Source organism: Prosopis cineraria, unplaced genomic scaffold, assembly GCF_029017545.1.
Source record: "Prosopis cineraria cultivar Desert tree isolate PC_DT_omini unplaced genomic scaffold, ASM2901754v1 PC14, whole genome shotgun sequence".
Lineage (NCBI taxonomy): Eukaryota > Viridiplantae > Streptophyta > Magnoliopsida > Fabales > Fabaceae > Prosopis > Prosopis cineraria.
Window position 1 is genome coordinate 30,068,673 of NW_026555345.1, and position 21,233 is coordinate 30,089,905.

Consider the following 21,233-nt stretch of genomic DNA (forward strand, 5'->3'; position numbering starts at 1 on the left):
GGGTAGTGTATTGTAAAATAGAAATTATTGCTTAAATTTTAATTTGTATGGGACCATCAATAATAGATTCAAGAATATTTCTCTCGGATAATTTTTGTCTTTGTTTAATTATGGGGGCTTAGTAAGAAGTGTATTTTTTAACTTGATTTCAAATTTTTCCCACATATTAGTCAAAGAAAAAATACAATTGTCTCTCTGAAATAACATACTTTAAGATAAAATGAGTAATTATTTTTATCTTTAATATGTAGGGAAAAAATTTTACTATAGAATAAATTGTCCTTTAAATTTTAATTCATGTAAATTAAAAATATGTTATTTTGAGTGCACAAAGATAAATTATTTTTTACTTTTATCTTATAAATATGAACACGGGTTTAATAAAAAAAATTTGAACACGGGAATAAATTTAGTTTCTAGTCTAAAGTTTCATTTTTCTAAATTCATATATATATATATATATATATTCAAGAAATCAGAATACTTTTTAAAAAGAAAAAAGAAAAAGTTGCACTAAAAAGGCGTATTCAGTACAACCATTAATTAATTATTTAACAAGCCAATTACTTGACCGAGAGAGGTAATCTTTGGTAACAGCGAAGGCTGAGTTATCATCATATAAGAAATTATATTCTCCCCTCTATTTTATTTTGCGTCCCAAACTACAGTAACCATCTAACCTCTTATTTTAATATATTTTTTATAATGATTTTTAAATTAGTATATAGTAAATAAAAATAAAAAATTATAAGGGCTTATAATAAGATGGGTATGTGATCCACAGTGAAAAAAAAGAGTGGTAAATATAAAAACAATATTAAAAAATTTATTGTTTCTGGACCATAATATACAACTTCTTTTAAAAACTTTATTTAATAAGAAATGTAGGGCATTCAATAATTTTTATAATTATATAGATAAGTATGGTTTAAAATTTGTAAGTAATTTTTTTACTTATTTCATTTGCATTTTATCTATATTAAAAATTTTAATCTTCTCCTCATTTTTTAGAAATTGAACTCATTGAAATCTTCTCTCCTCTATAGTTCCTTATATTACAATTGAAAGTTAATATCATGTATATTATACGGGTATAAAATCTAATTACATATAAATCAATATATCAATGCATTGATATATCAACATGTATAATAAAACTTAATAATTGTACAATATAAGTAAAAAATATTATTATATAGATAAAAGTACAAAAATGTGTCATGTATTTCGTAAGGTTTTAATCATTTCATAAATTAATTCATATATTAGTCTTTTTATTGAACCAAATTATATAGAGCAAGAATCATCTTATATTGTAAATTATAATGATTGATTATTGTTCATATACAGTTGTTTTGAAGGCAAATGGCGATTTATACACAAGACTCTTCGCTGGGCGCCATCTTCGTAGCTACTAAACCAACACTTGACACTAATTCCAAATGAAGTTCCTCTTGCATTTGGCTATTATTGCTCTTACACCTAAGAGTATGCATGAAGAATCAAAGGTTGAGATATATAGATATATATATATATATATATATATATATATATATAGGAGAACAAAAGGCTCTCATGACCAGTGCCAACAGTCAAATAAAATTTGAGCTAGCCACCAGCCAATTAAATTAATCAATGACAAAATCAACAAAGCAGAATCTTAAAGGAAAACTGACGTCAATTTCTCAACATCAAAAGCCTCTTCTACAAATAAACTGGCAGAGCCACTAAGTGATTCCACATTCACATGACAAATACATGAAATGATAAAAGAAAACTAGATTTTTTATTAAAACCTGATAGGTTAACTCCCTAAAATCTAATGAGCTAACTTATGCTGAAAAGACAGTTGTTTTTGAGTAAAACCTAACAAGTTAATTGATTTGCATGATTCAATATATGAATAATGGTTTCTTTGAATGAAAAAATATCTAAATCATCAAGGGAAAAATATTTGAAATGAGCTTCAAAAAATAAGCAACCTGGGACCTGTGATCAACAAATTGATATCTTATTTTAACATTAGCATTGCCCAATTAACAAAGTATTTAAGTACATAACATGTAAACTATTTACATATAAAAATGATCAAATCAATGAACCCAATAGAAGGCCAATCTATAAATCAACGTATCAACTTCATTTCGATATCGATCTGACACCCATACAATGATGTTGCGTTACACAAATAATGCTCCAAAATTCTTGGTAACATCAATGCAAATATCTGTGTATGCACGCAGCGTGTGTGTGAGAGGACACAAAATCGAAGCCCAAAAATGAAAAAGAACATGTGACTGTGTAAGGAAAAGGAGAAATATTAGAGAGAGCAGGTACTAAAGGAGAGAGAGAAAAACATGAAAGGAGAGAAAAAAAAAAGAGTAGAGAGGGAGAATTATTTACACAAAAATGCCCATCAATGAACCTTGCAACAAGTGAAAGAAAATTCTGAAAATATGATAAGGATGACATTGCACCAATGTCACAAACTTAAATTGCTAATCCTTATTTGCAAAATTCAGATTTGAAAAAGTTAATAAAAGTAATAGGGTTAATATGTAACTTAGATCCTAAACTATAAGTTCAGAAGTGATTGAATCCTAAACTCTTATCGAGTATATTCTAAATCCTAAATAATTAAACTTGAGACAATTTTGCCCCTATTATTAAATTAAAATAAACATCTATTGGTTTTTTTTTTAAATGGGGCCTGATCTATGATTTTCCTCAAAGGAAGGCAGAAGAGAGAAGGCGAGTGAAATTTAAAAAAAATTGCACATCATACCCCATTTTTTAAAAGATAATGAGATTTGTTTTAATTTAATGGTGGAGTAAAATTGTCCGAAATTTAATTATTTAGGAATCAAAATGTAACAAGTACGATTGCTGGACTTATATTCAAGGTTTAAATTATATATTAACCCAAAATAATAATAATTTTGGAATTCATAACTTGAAAAGAGCACATAAGAAGAAATAAAAAAGAACAAGGTGGAGAGAAGTTCAATTATGAGTTGAAATAATAAAATGCATGCTCATATATGGAACATAAGATGAAAGAAAGTGTAAGAGAAAGTGAACTTGAAAACATGATTAAAATAGGGAAGTGAATATATATACAACCCTTAACATCATATTTGATGAAGAATGTTCATTGCCCACTTTAAATCTTAATCCAAAATAAGTCAATCAAATAAGATGTAGACCAAACCACAGAATAATAAAATAGTTCCATTCACCAAGAGAAGCAATATGCTAAAACATAGGCTTCAAACCTATTGAAGATAATAGAAGAAAGGGAACTTACAATTTGGTCTGGAGAATATACTTGCAAGCACATTACCCATGGGGCAAGTGGCCAAGGCTAGCTGCTACCTACTTAAAGTAAGTTTTACCAGCGGGGCAGCATAGCGAGGCTCAATGTCATTTTGACCATACTCATTTGGATCTAGCATCAGAGAGTTGTCCTTGGATGCATCTCTTGTATCATCAAGTCGCAACAAGCCATCATAGCCTAAATGAAAAGGATCACCTTAAATATAAGTTTCAAAATGGAAAATAGAAGCAATAGAAAAGAAAAGATCACATTGAGAAAAATCCCATAAAGAATATAATTTTCTGATTCTGAAATTAACGGCATGGCCCTCATGAAGTTATGAAACCAAAAATTTGTATAGATTATTCCAAAAATAAAATAAAAAATAATCTAAAATCAACACCAAAGCTAGAAGCCAATAAAAGCACTTAAAAGCCATAAACAAATTCCATAAACAGTATCAATAAAAATGACTCAATAAAACATGGAAAAACTAAAAGGGGGGAATAGTCGGGGAATGAGGATAGATTAAAAGAAACAGCCAAGATCAAAATCGATTCAAATATGAAGGTAAACAAAATAAATCAACATGTATTTCCAAGAATGAAAATGAAAGGGCTCAACATACCCTAACAAAAATTGGAAGCAAACAATTATACAAAAAATTCTCACAAATATAGAAAGAATCAGTAAATTAATAAGGAAAAGAAAAATAAAAATACAAAAAAATGGGAGAACAATCATGATTTCTTCAGTTGCTCCACCCCTTGCAAGATACTTTGAACATGATAAAGCAAATATGGGGCAACGTCATATTTCAACGAGCAGATTTGAGGTGATGGCGGAGCTTCGATGAGGAGGTCTGGGGGAACGGCTATGAGAAGCAACAAAGCTTCGTCCTCAAAGAAACAACGACAATCAAAGTAAAAGAAAAAAGAGAAGAGGCAGTGATCGAGGAGGACAACAAAAAGATGGAGAGACGTTGAGAGGTTAGCGGGGCTTATAGCAAAGAAACAGAGAGTGATTTTGAGAGACGATGAGGCATATAAAGGAACAAAGGGATTGAGAGAGAGATTGAGAAGGTGAGAAACGAGAGTCAGTCAGATGGGATGCTGTGTATTCTGAGAGACAATGATGGCTGATCAGGATAGTTACTTACTTCTCAAAATAATAACTAAAATTAATCCTAATGTAGCAAGATTCAACTTAGTTCATCTTTCAAAGAGTGATTTAAGTCTAACTAAGAGGTCAACTGGTGAAATAAGTCATCCAAGAGTTGAAATTGAATTACCTAATTGTCTATTCAATTTAACTTATGTTTCAAAATATATATAATTCAATTTAATAAAACTTTAATCTCTTAATTTCAACTCTTTTAATGTCCAAATCCTAACACAACTAAACTCCAAATATGTCTAAAAGTAAAAAAAATGAGTTTTGAGTCAAGCTTATACCTAAGCATTATCAGATGAATAAAATAGAGCATTTTGCTGACAGTGGCATTCGTGACTTTGGGACAACTTTGACAATTTTTAAATTATTTTTGCTGTTAAATAAAATTTATCCTTTGTGCACTGATTTTTTCATTCAAAAGCATCAACAAAGGTCCAGAAATGCTTCTAATCAAATCTTAAACTAAAATAACATAAATTAAGCCCAACAATTTTATATTAAAGGTAAGAATGCAAACCCATACACATTTTCCTAATTTGAATAATAAAAATATATTCAATTGAGCTAAAATGGATTAAAATTAAAATTTAAAGAAAATATGATAAAATGATATGAAATTTTAAAAGTTAATAACAAGCAAGGAAAGAAATAATGTCACAATCGTCTTCTCTTTACAAAAGAACTAAATTCACAATAGAATTACAAGGCAATGATAATTAAATTCTAAATTAAGGAATCTAATCATCAAGTCAAATATAAAAGAATAGGAAACAAAGGAAGCTTTGCCATTTGAAGATCTTAATTTATCATCCATTTTTAGTTCTCTAGAATTCCACCAAATAGCCTAACCACTCGTTTCCATCTCCATGAAACTCTTGAAGTTCTTGAGGTAGCTGAACTCCATTCTTGCTTGGATGAAGAATTTAAGGATTGGATCCTTGGAAGGAGGTTAGGGAAGGGATGAGATATGGAAGAGATGAAGAATGGGGTGTGTCTTATGGTGGTTTGAGTGAGAAAATGGTGAAGAACGTGGATGAATTGAAGCTGAACGAAAATGAAGAACAAGAATGAAATAGCTAGTGAGAAGAAATAACAAAAGTGGATGACGTGAGAGATGAAGTGAATGGGTGTTTAATCTCAATTTTCTAATAAATTCACGTACAGAATGAAAATGATTCAGCTTCCAATTAATTAAAATAAAGGAAAATAAAATAAAAATGTAAGTGGATCCAAGTCACATAGAAGAGGTTTGTAAAATGATATGTTCCTATTGATTTATAGATAATTTCAAAGTGTATCAAATTAATCTTTTGCTTTATCCATATTTTAATTAGATCTATTCCACCCAATTAAAACACCTGCATACCATTTGGGTTCAGATTTTCCTCCTTAAAGGTTTGCTTAATTGATACACATGTGCATGTTTAACTTATATCACATAGTACACATAATTCAATTTAATAAAATGTGATATCATAAAATTTAATTAAAGTATAACATTAAATTTATATTCAAAAGGGAGAATTTATTAAAAATAACTAAGTAATGGGTGCACAAAGTTAGACAAAATTCACACACAAATGCAAACCCAAAATTAGGTAAATTTGAGAAAGGCAATAAAAAGTGTTACTTTTATTTAATTACTCCCAAATTAAAATAAATTTATATAAAATTCACACACAAATGCAAACCCAAAACTAGGTAAATTTGAGAAAGTCAATAAAAAGTTTTATTTTTATTTAATTACTTTCAAATTAAAATGAATTTATAAAATTTAATTTGATCACTTTTTTTGCACTTGAAATATATTTTGTCTATTTTTCTCACACATTTTTTCAAAATTTTTTTTGACTAAAATATTTTTAATGTACAAAATTTAAACACTTAGGTAAATTTTTAATTTTAATATAATATGTGTACACTTTGAGTTAATAATGCACAATTAATATTCCTAATTTATATAAAAAATGTGTAATAAATAAGTTCTATTTAGGACATAAAGAGATTGATTGAAAAGGTGAGAGATGGATCACAAGTGTATCAGAGATGCAGCAAGGAGTAAAAGTTGTACTTCCTCTGATCTAAAATATAATAATTTTTTTAAAAAAATTTATTTACTAATAAAATTTTCATTCTCGTAAAAAATATATTATTTAGCTATGATTTTTTAATTTTTTCCAGTGACTTTTGCCGCAGTTAAAAATCTTTTTTGTTGTTGTTGTTGTTGTTGTTATGTAGTGATTGGAAGTTTGGTGTGTGCAAAACAATTAATATAACTATTGACTTCTTTACCCACGTGGATTTAAAGCGATTGTTCAGTCCCTCATTTCCTTTAAGATTTGAGCAAGGAGATAACTGCTAGAAATTCACGCCGAATAAGTGAGAGTTTGGAGGAAATCAGAGTAAATATTCATTTTAAGAAACTTGTCGTTTTGACAAACGTTGAGGTTACCTCCTTCGATATCCATAGATGTCACGACAATCCTGGAGTGACAACTAGAAATATTTAGAGAAAATTTTTATTCAATATCTATTGGCTTGACCAGGGACACCTTTTGGCTTCTTCTTCTTCTTTTTTTTTGCTTTTCCTTTTTCTGTTTTCCCTTTCGCCTTTTGCTCTACTATCTTGCCAAGGCTGGCTGGTCGATGCCTTTAATTATTTTCCTGTGTACATTTGAGGTAATTTATAAAATACGGAGGGATAAATAATGACTGTGGTGTAGGGTCTTACGTCACCTGAGTCTAAACCTCCCGAATTATCGTTGAAAAATAAATTTTAGACAATCCACAAGACAACAAATTTAAATTTAATAAAAAATAACAACATTACAATTAAACTTTCACAAACTTTGTTAGCATCATTATTATTAATATCAATATAATTTAATTTTGTTCCTCGAGTCAAAGCTTGGAGGATAAATTGAAGGGAGATGAAATGAAAACATACTTGATGACCAAAGGAAATGAAGCCAGGGTTTTAAGCTTTTAGTGATGTATAATTTTTTTCATATTAAAATTAATATATATATATATATATATATATATAAGAGCCCCTATTTTAAAAGGCTTACTTTTTTATTTTTTATTTTAGAGTTTAAAAGGATTTTTTAAATTTGATTTATCATTTTACATATTAAAGTAGCAACTTAATCCTAATTTTTTTCGGACTTAAACTAATTTACGACTCTATCTAGGGGTGAGCATCTGTCAGTTCGTTCCCAAAACATGCAGAACCAATCGATCAAATAATACTGAAAATAAAAATTGAATGAATCAAACAAACCAATCAAACCAAACAAGGACTGAACTGCAATTTGATAATTCTGCTCGGTTGGTCAATTCAGTTTTTAAATTTTATATTAGGCTATTAAAATTAGGCCCATTTTTTTTAAATATTAAAATAAAGAACACTATAAAATTAAAATTTTTTTCTATTCATGTTTTTCAATATGAACCTATTTTAATTACACCCATATGACATAAAATTTAAATATTATAAAAACATGAATAATCAAATAAATAATTTATAAAAAATAGGGTTGAGAGTGATTGACCGAAATAGAGTGTCAAGTAATGTTATTATTTTTTATTCTTTATTAAAATAAAAAATAAAATAAAATAAAATAACTTATAAATTAAATATAATTTATAAGTTAATAAATTATATATAATTCGGTTGGTTCGATCTATTTAATTTTAAATTTTACTAATCGAATCGAACCGATCAACCAAAATATTTAAAATAAAAAAATTAAATTGAACCAAAAAATTAAATAAATTAAATCAAATAAACAAAATTTAATTTAATTCAGTTTGATATTTGGTTTTGATTCGATTTTACTCAACTCTAATCCTATCTATCATTGAAATGGCTTCTCCTGTTGCTGTTGGGGTGAAACTCGAAATAGTTTTTTTTTTTTAATCCCAAATTTTACTGCCTTTCTTTTACCGTGCCAGTACGTACGTACGTCGGTTCAGGATGGCCATGACTGGCTTGGGGGGGGGGGGGGGGAAGAGATTATGGCCATGACTGGCGCTTGTTCAAGCTCTTTTCCTCAAAAGCCTCACAATTCTGACAATTTAACAGTCTCCTTTCCCCCACACAAACCCACCACATACAGATTCCAACACCTTTTCTATTTTGCCAAGCCATCATTTACATGACCCACTCACTCACCTCCACCGCTATTTTTGTTAACCTAATTACAAGCTTCATCCTTGGCCTCCTCCCCCTCCTCTCTTCTTCTTCACTCTGCAGTCTTCTTCAATTGTTCTCTTCGGAAACAAACAAAAGGAGGGTCTTTCCAGTACAAATATCAATGTCTGTCACTCCCATTGTTTTTCTCTTTTCCTTCTTCTTCTTTGTTCTCACTTGTATCTTCCAGTCTTCATATGCCTCCACGTTTCTGGTGGATGGAGCTTCCCTGTGGAAGAATCCCCTTGTTTATATTGAAGATTCTGTTGGTAAGTGCTGACAACCCACTATGCAAATTCATTGATAAACAGTGCTCTGCTTTTTCTGTTCTCTCATGCGTCTATTTATTTAATTTCTGGACAGTTTTCAAGCACAAGCAGAATTACAAGCTCTACATTTTCCAGAGCCAGAGAGCCTTCAATCTCTGCAATCTCTCTCAGGCCACTCTTCTTACCAAGCCCAACGCCACCTCCTACACCGTAAGTCACTTCGAATCTCGATCTCGGCCTCCTTTGAAAATCTCTACGAAATATGGATGTCTAAGGGGGGAAAATATCATCACCATCACCATCGATACATGTTCATGTAATACTTTACGTTGTGTAATCTTGCAGAAATATCTCTTGGACGTTCTTTTTCTCTGTCAATCTTCACCTGGAAATCCCATTTCAAATCTCATCTGAGAGTTCAAATTTTTCAAAATGTGTAACCACATTTCTCGCTTTATTGTTTTTTTTTTCCTTCAGTGGCATCCGTGGCGCACTGGTTTCTTCTACTTTACCTTCAACGATGGGTCGCTCAGAGCATGCCAAGCTTCTCAAAAGCTAGCCATAAAGGTGTCTAACTCTGCGCCGCCGCCGGAAGAATCGGCAATGTCTCCGGATATTTCTCCCACGGAGGCTCCGGCTCCGGCTCCTTCCTCCGGCGCGGATGGATCGCCGTCGAGTACATTTCCATGGCCATTCCAGCCGGCATCACCGGTGCCTTCGACGACGGGTAAAGGAGGCAGCGGGATGCCGTTTATCAACAGCAACCCTGCGGTTCCACTGCCGACCGGTGAAGTTGACTCCGCCACCATACGACCGACGCCGACCTCTGCCGATCAACGACCGGTTGGTGTATTTTGTCTCTCTCCCTCTCTATTTTTGGAGTCGAAATATATTTTTCGCCGCGAGTATATTTACATGCATTGCATGCCAAGTCATAATATAATGGGTACTAAATTAGTAAATTGTATGATGATGATACAACAATTATTAAATGTGATACGCAGTGCCGTGTAATTTATGTATATATAAATATAATAATAAATTTGATAAATAAACAAAATATTGGCCTGATTCTAATAAAACAAATTATATATTTTTCTGTGGTAAAAGAAATATTTGAACAGGGAATTAATAATTAGGCACCACTTTATTTGAGGGATCAGTGATTGGAGGGTGTTCCTTGCAGGTGATGATTGAAATCCTGCCCTTCCATATTGCTTTCCACTCCATGGCTTTCCTGCTCCCCTTGCTGCTGTAGAGAAAGCTTTGATGAGGAGATTATTGTAATATCAACACTTGCTCCAGTAATTTATAATTCTTCTCCTTGAGAGTATATAATTTTATATTTTAAAAAATGTATAATTATCCTACACGGTTAGTCTAATTTTAGTTTTCAAATCAATCTGGTGGGTTTATACTTTATAGAGAAAGCAAGGGTCGCGGCTAGTGGGAGTGTGGGACTGAGTCTGAGACTTAAGAAATTATTCTATAGAATCGGCTCTTTCCACTGCAGAGTGCTTGCAACCTTTTTGTTTTTGTTTTTTTTTTTTTATAATGAAATGTCTGTGATGTTTTAAGTTAAAGCGGCCAAGTGTCTCCACATCCAAATGTTACAACTCAATTCGATTCTTTTGAGGTTGGCTTCACCGAATTTGGTTGAAGTTAAATGATCTTGTATTTGGCAAAAATAATTTAAATGTTAATGTGGAATCAACAGAAATGAGAGGGAATTTTGGAGTGGATTAACAATGCAGTGTTTTAATAAAGTTACATTTGTTGGGTCCCTCTCCCTCCCAAACACCATTGGAGGCCAGCTGAGCTGACCAACACAGAGAGAGGCAGCATATCTGTAAAATGTAAAGTATTTTTTAAATAGTTATATATATCTTCAATTTAAAAAACAAACAATGCTGGCCTTAAAAAAAAAATATCCACATGACGAAACTACATTATTCGTATGTGTATAAAATTATAATACATCTTATTTTTTATTTCACATAAGTCATTAAGGTCATGGCAACCCTTGGGCTCACAGGGCTAGTATTCCTAAAGTGGATTGGGCTGGCCCAAGTCCAATGTGCCTGAACTCTAATACTGATGGACAATTTGGCAATTTGAACAACATTCAAATTTTGTCTCACCATAAATAAAAAAAAAAAAAAATTTGAACTCCCGCAGTGCAAAGTAATATTCTACCGTCCCAATTTCTAAATCACATTTAAGGTTTGGTGCCTCAAAGTATAAATTTTTTTTGATAAAAATAAGATTTCATTGAATATACTTGTTTTAATATTATCTTCATCTCTTTATTATACTTTCTTTCTTTATTTAATATTTCATTTACAAATGAAATTATATTAAATGAAAGTTATTTTTAAAAATTTATATTTATATTTTTTAAAAAAATAAGATTGTGAAATGTGTTTAACAAACTTTATTAGTGTACATAGTTTTATCAAAAAATATCTTATAAACTAGCTGCGAGTGAATATGCTTCCTTTTTCGGATTAAGAAACTTTTAAGAATAATGAAATTTTTGTCCTTTAAGTTTGTTTAGGTATTGATTGGATCTCTCAAGCTTAATTTTTATTGAATTAGGCCCTTACGTTTATTTTAGTTAATAATTTGGTCTTTATTATTTAAAGAGGAGGTCAAATGATTAAATTTTACTAATATGAATAAGGGAATATTGATGGTAGCAATGTAGATTAGTAAAAATATGTGTAATAATCAGTTAGGTAGGAAAAGACAAACTCAAAAATTTTTTAAAATAAAAGAACAAAATGCAACATAAGAGATTATATTGATAAAAATTAAACTGATTTGAAGTTTATTTCGTTCTCATTTAACTACATATATATTCCATGTCATCAATATACATTACATGTTAAATTAATTTAATAGTTAATTTGTTTTTTAAAAATTAAAGGACTGGCATGATAATTTAATAAAACTCAAGGGATCAAATTGACCAAAACTAGATTTATGGAACCAAGTTGATGATTAAAGCAAATTTGAGATATTGAAAGTTATTTATCCCAAACTTATAGTCCCACAAGTTTGTTTTAATTATCGACTTGGTCACTTAAATTTAATTTTTTATCAATTTGGTCCCTAAATTTGCATTAGCTATTGATTTGATTCTTATTATTTCAAGAGAAGGTAGCACTATTAAAAATCTATTAACATATATAATACAATAGACGACAACCATATATATTAATTAATAGAAGTGTAATTAATTAAATATGAAAAAACAAAGTCAAAATTTTCAAAAAATGAAAAAAAATAAAACACAATGCAAGAGACTAAATTGATAAAAATTAAGTTGATTTGAGGGTTAATTTATTTTTGTTTAACTACATATACATGTCAAATTATTAATATACTTTATGTATTAGATTAATTTAAAAGTTAATTCATGTTTTAAAATTTTAAAGGACTGACATGATAATCTAAGAAAATATTAGAGAGTAAATCGATAAAAATTAAACTCGAAAGACTAAATTGATAACTGATACAAGCTTAAATAACTAAAAAAATCTTTATTTTTTATATACGCAATATATTTTTATTTTGTTAAGTTCAAAATGATATGCCTCACAAAAATCTATTTTTATCCGTAGTCGCAACCTAAAAAAGCGACTTTGTAACATTATAGATTTTTAAACCCAGATAATTAATAAGAGTAATTAGTGAGTTGATAAAGTGTGTGGCCATAGAGATTTAATAAGTGGGTTTTATTAGGATTTTAGCACTAAGTGCGGGTCCAAAACAGAATTGAATCACCCGAGCAAGGAAAGAAGAGGAAAATTTGAAGACAAATCCTTTGTGCCATATGTTGTGGCGTGTGTGTGGTTTGCCACGACGCACGGAGGCATATTTACAAGGAAGGCCTCCCCGTGCCGTACACCATGCATTTATCAATTCATGTCTGCATGAAAAATTAAAAGAGAAGAAGATTTGAAAATGAAAGACACGACTTGGCTTTGTTAGGACACATACATTAGGACCGTCGATAATACCTTGGAGCTTCCCAACACCTAAGATAAGATTATTAAGCCCATCTCTTCCCTTTTTCTTTCATTGTTATGAGGATTAAAGTTGAGGTTTGAGTTAGGAGAGTGATTTTTGGTTCATATGAGTTATGGGTTCGAACCCACTAGTTAAAATAGATATAATGAGAGTTATTTAGGGTATTTGAACTCAACGTTAATGGTTTTGTGAATGATTAGTTGGGGGAGCCATTAATATCTAAAATTAGACATTTTTTGAGGTTGTTAGGAGTGCTGAGGAGTAATGATAATGGTCTAATGACTCATTAATAATAATATGGGTTAATGAAACTTAGTAAATTCATTGGGTATGATTAAGTATGAGTTTATAATTTTGATGAAAAGGGATATGTGAAGTTTAATATTGGTAATCACCCAAAATGGGATAATGATATTATCCTTATGAAATGATTGCAGTGTTAAATAGGTATGCACAGCAGAAGATTTAAATTTTGAAGTCTTTCCTGATATGAACCGAACGAACTCGTTTAAGTCAAGGTAGATAAAAGAGTTACTTTTTAATTTTTTGAACTTGACGTATGTTCTCTTTGAAAGTTTGGATATCAAGAGTTAACAACATAGATCTGCTCCTTCTACCAGTATCCACATGAATAGTTCTCTAACTTGAACAGTGTACTAGCGCTTTCAGCATTCATTCTTCTTTGAATGTTATTTTTTCTTTCTACAGAGTGTTTCGTGGCTTTCAAAATGTTTTTGTCATCAGAACTTTTCTAAATCTCTCTTCCTTCATAAAGGACGTCTTTATCTATATATAGTATCCAGATAAGGGTTTTCATCTTTCAATTAAAAAGCCTATAAAAATATAATTAAATTTATCTCATAAATTTGATACATGATATTATATCTAATTTAAATTTATCTTATAAATTTTAATTATAAAATTGACATGATATGATATTCTCTCATGTCATGTTAGTTATTAAATTTAATCTACCATATTAAATTTAAAACTAATATAATATAATATATATATTACATATACATATTATATTATATATATATTTATACGAATATATATATATACATATATATTTTGAAAACAATATATTATATTATATATATTTAATTTTATATATCATATACATATATCATATATATATCTACACATATTAATATATATATATATTGAAAATATATATATATATAATTATATTTTAAAATTTAAATTTTATATAAATATGTATATAAATATTTATCAAATAAATATTTAAATATATATGTATATATATATATAATTCATTTATCCTATATTACATTTATTGAATCTAAACATATTTCAGATTCAATAAACTTAGACATTATAACTTGAGTTGGATTGTTCTTGTGTGCAACCTTGTAGGCCCATATAAAATTAACAGTAGGCTAATTATGCTATTAGCCCACAAGGTACAAGTGGCTTTTAGCAAGACATTTGCAACTACCTAATTCACATAGAGATTGATGATCCAATGTAACCTATCATGCAACCGCATTACATCTCTTTTGTCACGTGATATTTTAGTCAAGTATGAGACATGAAATTGTCATTCTCCTTTACCTGACTATTATTTTCTCAATTTTTAAGTGGAATGACAATAACAATGGAAAAACTCTTTCCATTGTAATATAGCCATACATTTTCTCAGTCTTACTTATCAAGAGACTCAGTAATATCTATCACTTAATGTGAGGGACAAATTTCATCTTGACCACTCGTATTCCTTTGCATGAATATCACTAAACTCAATTATAACCTTTATGATCACCCAATTAAAGGTAACTTTTGACTAGATCAAAGTTCAATGGTTATCATGTAGGAATCCATGATGATCTCAAATCAAAGAGCTTAGTGATATAATTACATATGAGATAAGCTTATGACTTGTACCATGCAGCTTTTTCATAAAGGGTCGCTCCAGCACCTTACACTCTTTCAAGTACATATGACTTTGATTTGTATCTCTATAATTAATCAAAGTCATACTAGTCTTGTTTTATCTATGATCCCTCATAAATGACTAACTAGAGACATTTAGGGTAATCACTATAGTTTGTCCAAGGATACAGTTATCATATTAAACATGCAATTGTTATGATAATAAAAGAGAAATTTATTAAATAACAATGTGTATAGTATAATGATTGGCCCCTATGGCACAATTTCCAACATGTACATCATTGATTTTTGGTACCATTCTAGTTTGGAAAGAAGCTTTGGAAGTTGATATTGAGAGGGATAAACCTTTAACTTCTCAAAGGTTTGGGGTAATTGGAGAAAATTTAAATTGTATAGTTGCATGTTAATTAGATAATTGTTGAAATTAATAAATTGAAACTTGTTTGATATACAAAAACTATTGATGTAAATTTGGTAATGTGATGAGTTTGTGCAAAATGATTTTGGAAACACATAATGTCATACATGTTACATATTTGTAATGAATAATTATGATTGATGGCATGGCATTGTGAACTTGAGGAAAATGTGATATTTGATGCTTGGAGTGTGATGAGTATGTGAGTGTAAATATGTGAATTCATAAAATATGAATTGTTGATTAGAATGCATAATATGTGTAAGTTGTGCATCGCACGATTATTAGTGGGAGTTTGTCTAGGAAGAGGAGTAGTTGGTAAATCCATATGAAATTAGCGCTTACCATTAAAATTGAAAGCTTACCTTGGCACCGACTGCTAAAATCAAGAGGTAGCCTTTATCCCATGGTTAATTCAAAACTGTCCCACTTATTCTATGAGGGACTCGAACCTAACTAGACTCCACCGATTTATGAGAAGGCTAGATTAAGGGTATGACACCCCATAGCTGTTTTTATTGAGGGAAACTGGGTTACACAAGTAAACGAGTTAATCTTGATTCGGTAGTTCCTCACAAGTGGAAGGTTGGGTTTAGGTTAGTTTATGTTTTGGACGTAGTCACTTAATAGACACCAGTTTCATATTAGAGGTAATAGGAGGGTATAAGGCTGGCATTTGATCCTGTATTTAGATCCAGCCACATGGTTAGTATTATTATGGTCCAGATTGTGTTATGAGCATTGTTTGTAAAATCAGACCGGCCGGTTGAATTGGTGAATCGGTGAACCAGCCATGTGTTTGGTCCGGTTTTGTATTTTCTTCTGGTACTAGTTAACCCAGGTAACTTGGCATTAACTCGGATTAACTTGCCTCACCCCTCGGGTCAGGCGGGTTGGGTGGGTCAAGAAAGAAAAGGAGAAAACCAGTAAAAAAATGATCAGATTGCAAACAGAATGAAAGAGGAAAAAGGATGACAATAGAAAAAAAAAGAGAGAACAGTAAATACCATGAAGAAGAGGATGATCATGGAACAAAGCTAATGGCAAGTTAGAAAAGATGAAAATGGAGAGGAAGAAGCTCGCTGGCGCCTGAACGTTAACGTTATTCTCTGATTCTCTCGTGTTTTAAACTCTTCAGTCGAACTGAACACTCAGTGCCTCTTCTGCTCATTGTCTCCTCTTTCTTTACAACTTTGGACCTTAAGCCATTCTATTTTCCCCATACCTCACGCTAACCAATACGACACTAATGTCTTAGCCTCTTTTACATCTTTTCACCGCTAATGCAAGAAACCTTTTTTATTTTTTATTTTTAAATTAAGAGCTACTTTCTTATGCCTATCAGCCTATATCTTCATCCTATTACAAATATAAATAACTTTTGAAATTATATTATTATTTCTTTACGTGAATTAACATTAAAAACTTAAATAATGTGTAAAATTTTATTCATTTCTCATTCTTAATTACATTTTTATATTTATATTTTAACTATATAAATTTTGTTATTGTTGTTCAGAAACTAATTAATTATTGTTTTTAACTTTACTCTTATTATTATTTTAATTTTTATATTATTTTTTATTTGAGATCATATATATAAAACTAAAATTATATTATTTATTTAAAGATAATTTTGGCATTGATTATTATTAGTTCTAAAACTTTTTAATGATGAAAGGATTATATGGATGAATATTTGAAATGTGGTTGTGTTTTATTATTTTTAAAATTATTATTTTGTATTGTATAGGATATTAAGTCTCAAATGTGAAAGAATTAATGTGTTTTTATTTAAATTTTTTTATTTTATTATGATCAATCTAACTTCGGTTTAACTCTCGGTTTGACCACAGTTGAACCCTTGACCCCTGACCCTTAACTTCAGTCGATTCAATAACCGATCTGGTTTTTAATACCTTAGTTAGGAGCGTATCGTTGTTATTTTTACGACCTCAGGTTGTACATATTGATATATATATGATGATATGTGTTTTATGCTCGGTTATATGGTTGTTATTGTTATGGCGTAGCTATATTTGCCATATGTGTATGATATGTGAGTTATTGCCACTTGCATTTGTTTTTTTTATTAATATACAACTGTATAAATTAAGTGGATCTTAGTTATTGAGTGGTTGTACTCACCTCTCAATTTTTAATATTTTCAAAGCCTAGCTCATCAGATCCAGATTAGAGAAAGTGTACTAAGGCTTAGGATTTTGGTGTGAATCCTATTTGTGTGCCTCTATGCTTTGTTTATGTGTATTGATATTGTTGAATTGCTAACTAGGACTCATTTATCAATTTTTGAGCTACTTTATTATCATTGTGTAAATTTTATGTATTTTGTGCCCTGAATCAGTAAATTATGATTGTGAAACCTTATATTGGGCCAAAATATTTGTGTAAGTAGTATAAATTGTATTTTGAGATGTTATTAAAGAATATGGATAATTTTGTGCAAGAATTGCCTCCCCTTTATGTTTTTTGAAGTTGGGGTTGAGTGGTGAATTCATGTTATATATGCATATGCATGATTGTGGTGTGTTAAATGAGTCTTATATAGTCCGTTGAATATGGTCAAATGGTTAGTATAAGCTCTTGGCACTTGTGTGTAGGTTTGGACATCCTATTTATGTGAAATTGTGAAATGAGTTTGGATATTCAACTCTTTGTAAAAAATGAACTTGGGTGTGAAGCTTGTGTCATTAACTAGAGTTAGGAGAAAACTCTTTATCGACAGATGGAGACCTGGAATGTGTCAAAAGTTCACTCCTTATGCTGTCATTAACATCAGAATTTTATTATCAAAAATTATGTAATGCACTGCGGTGCATGGTATAGAAGCTTACGAGCTGTGACACATTGGCAGTTAGTCGCGACGCAAGTGCCATTTCTACACTGTGTTCACTATTTTGAAGTTTAATGCAAATGCTTTGGTTTTTCTTGATTTTCATGTTTTTGTGTCGTTTTAAAAACTCCGATTTGAATATAATGAAATTATATGGGAGCTTTTCAATTATTGAAATATTAGGATTCCATTTGTGAATATTGAAACTTGGTTGACCCTACTTGTGTAATTTTGGTCATATTTGTTAATCATATTGATCAATGGAAGATTGGGAATGATTAGTAAAGATAACTTTATTGGTCTAACCCAGGGAGTTACAAACCTTAGGTTCTCTCTCAATTTGATAGGTCTACATTTGGGCCGTGTCATTAAAAATGGGCCTTTCCCATCAACAAAGGCACAATAGAGATGACAATTGATACATTTATATATGTCAAAATCAATTATAAATTAAAAACTATAATTATCTCATAAGCTATTGCTACCTACTTTTTAATTTAATTTTTTCAATTATACATTTATAACAATTTATTCAAAAATCATATAAATTATTTTACAAGTCATATTTTTTGGTTCATAATTGATTTTGATATTATAAGAGGTGTTTGGATATTTTAAAAAAAATCATGATTTTGAATTCATAATTAATTTTAGCATGTATAATGAGTGTTTGAATATTTTTAATAAAATATAATTTTGAATTCATAATTAATTTTAACATGTAATATAAGTCTTTGGGTAATTTTTGCCAAAACATGATTTCTGAACAATTAATTGATTTTGAACTAGAATACAAATAGGCATGTGTTTTTCAAAAAAATCCAAACACTCATTATATATGTTAAAATTAATTATGTGGTATGTAACTAATTATAAACTACAAAATATGACTTCTAAAATAATTTATATAATTTTTGAATAAATTTTTAAAAATATATAATTAAAAAATTAAATTAAAAAGTAGGTAGTAGTAGCTTATGAGATAACTGTGGTTTTAAATTTATAATTGATTTTAGCATGTATGTAGGTGTTTGGATATTTTTAAGAAAATCATAATTTTAAGTCTATAATTAATTTTGGCATGTATAATAGGTATTTGAATTTTTTTTGAAAACATGATTTTGAATTCATAATTAATTTTAATATGTAATGTGAGTGTTTGGATATATTTTTACAAAACTATGGTTTTATCTTATTTTTAATTATGCTTTTCAATTCTACTTTTCTACAATAATTAAAATCAATCTTATCAATCAATATTATAAATTAATTATAAACCACATAACATAATCAATTATATTTTAAATCAATCATATTAATTAATTTTTTTTCATAATCAATTATATCAAATTGAAATTCAAACACACCCTAATCCCCACTGGTCACTCATAACTATTCTATTAATGAACCCTTATTATATATACCCTGAAGACCATTAATTAGTCCTCAAGAATATCAGGTTTAAAAATCAAATTCTTTGGTCCTTCTTCTCGTGCATAAAAAAAATAAAAATAAAATTCTTTGGGATGGCGCCACAATGCTCTAAATGGAAAAATTGAAAGACTGATAATAGATCGCCTACTTTATTTGATTTGTTCGAGTTATTTGATTTGTCAGAGTTTTTGAGAGGGATTTCTTTGACTACAACCACGAGAAGAAACTACGACTTGTTAAGAAGAGGCATGATAGCTCCTTCGCTGCATAGAATTAATCTCATAGGTATTCTCTAGACACTAGTAACATCCTAATTATGTGACATGTTACCAATGATGGTTTGGATCGACTGGTTAAGGGACTACATAGTCATCTTAGTTAAATTCAAATCCTAATTGAGGGATTTAAATTTGGTAACTGTATTTAATACAAGTCTGTATCATTTGAGTTATTAAAATTTAAATTAACGGTTCAGATAAACTCACTCACTCATTAATTTTAAGTAGAGGACAAATTCATAATCATTGATTTAAAATTTAAAAACTCAAATGATATAAGCACTCAATGTTTATACTAACTTCAGTCACTGAATTCAAATTCTATATTTAAACGAGTGATGATAATATCTCAATTTTTTCAAGATGTAGGTAATGAAACAAAAAAAAAATATATGACATGTTGCAAAATGATGATCATCGGTTGTCCACTTAAGTTAACCTATAAGCGCAAGTAGGGCTGAATAAATACCGGACTGGACCGGGTTGGATGTCAACCCGAAGTCTAGTCTGAATGGAGACCGGGTTAGAATTTTTAGTCTAAAGACTGGTCTAGTCTTATTGGACCCGGGACCTAGACTGGGTTGGACTTGGTCCACCGGGTTACTAGACCAGTCCAGTTTCTTGAATTCAACTCTCTCCAAAAAGAAAAAGGCCCTCATATCCCCTTTCCTATTCACTTGTATTAATATCATAATGTCACGGATGATATGTCCGTGATCGTGTAAAGACCAAGATAATGAACGATCCGCTGGTTAGCCTTACACAATATGGGTAAAGGGGGTGACATTGACATTGGGCGCGTTCTGCCTCAGTCTTTGGGCTGAGTGCACAACTGGTTGGGGGCTAGTGCCACCTCCTTGATGAGCCCATGGTAGGGCGAAATCAGTGTGATTCGTATGTGGTAAGGCTTATCCTGAGGATTATGGGGTCCTCCAAGACGCCGCACGGGCACCGTGTGCTGTGCCAGACTCTCAGCCCGTGACAGAGTGGTATTAGAGCGGGACGTACTTTATTGCCGTGTGCCTGTGGGGTCCCACGTTGGGACTGGTCGATCTCGGCACCGCTCCAGAAAGGCCTCCGAGTAGGTGGGTCCAAAATAGTGACTCGGGCGAGAAGGCTGGCCGTTGTCGACTCCACTCCTGTTGGCTTGTGGGTGCGAGTGGGTCTGAAGAGTGCAGGACTCGGGTGGCCACTCAGCAGTAAGCTGATGTATTTGTGGTAGTACTGTACGTACGATCCTTGGGCGGAGTCTTTCTCCCCTAGCACGAGGGCGTGCTAGATTGGGTGTGGGAGAATGTCACGGATGATATCTCCGTGACCGTGTAAAGACCAAGATAATGAACG

General features: G+C 30.6%; 1 protein-coding gene and 1 long non-coding RNA gene across 2 annotated transcripts; one reads left to right on the forward strand and one right to left on the reverse strand.

The window, feature by feature from the left end:
• Positions 1-1,368: 1,368 nt before the first annotated feature.
• LOC129292607 (uncharacterized) lies at positions 1,369-4,302 on the reverse strand. The gene is made up of 3 exons (XR_008588910.1): positions 4,039-4,302; positions 3,308-3,514; positions 1,369-1,482 (listed from the first exon to the last, which is right to left on the reverse strand). It is a non-coding gene; the product is annotated as an uncharacterized LOC129292607 (long non-coding RNA).
• A 4,306-nt stretch (positions 4,303-8,608) lies between these two features.
• Positions 8,609-10,574, forward strand: LOC129293932 (uncharacterized). Its single transcript, XM_054932073.1, has 4 exons — positions 8,609-8,953; positions 9,048-9,163; positions 9,431-9,796; positions 10,140-10,574. The coding sequence occupies exons 1-4, from the start codon at positions 8,650-8,652 to the stop codon at positions 10,209-10,211; spliced, it is 858 nt and encodes a 285-aa protein (XP_054788048.1). The 5' UTR covers positions 8,609-8,649; the 3' UTR covers positions 10,212-10,574.
• Positions 10,575-21,233: the final 10,659 nt, after the last annotated feature.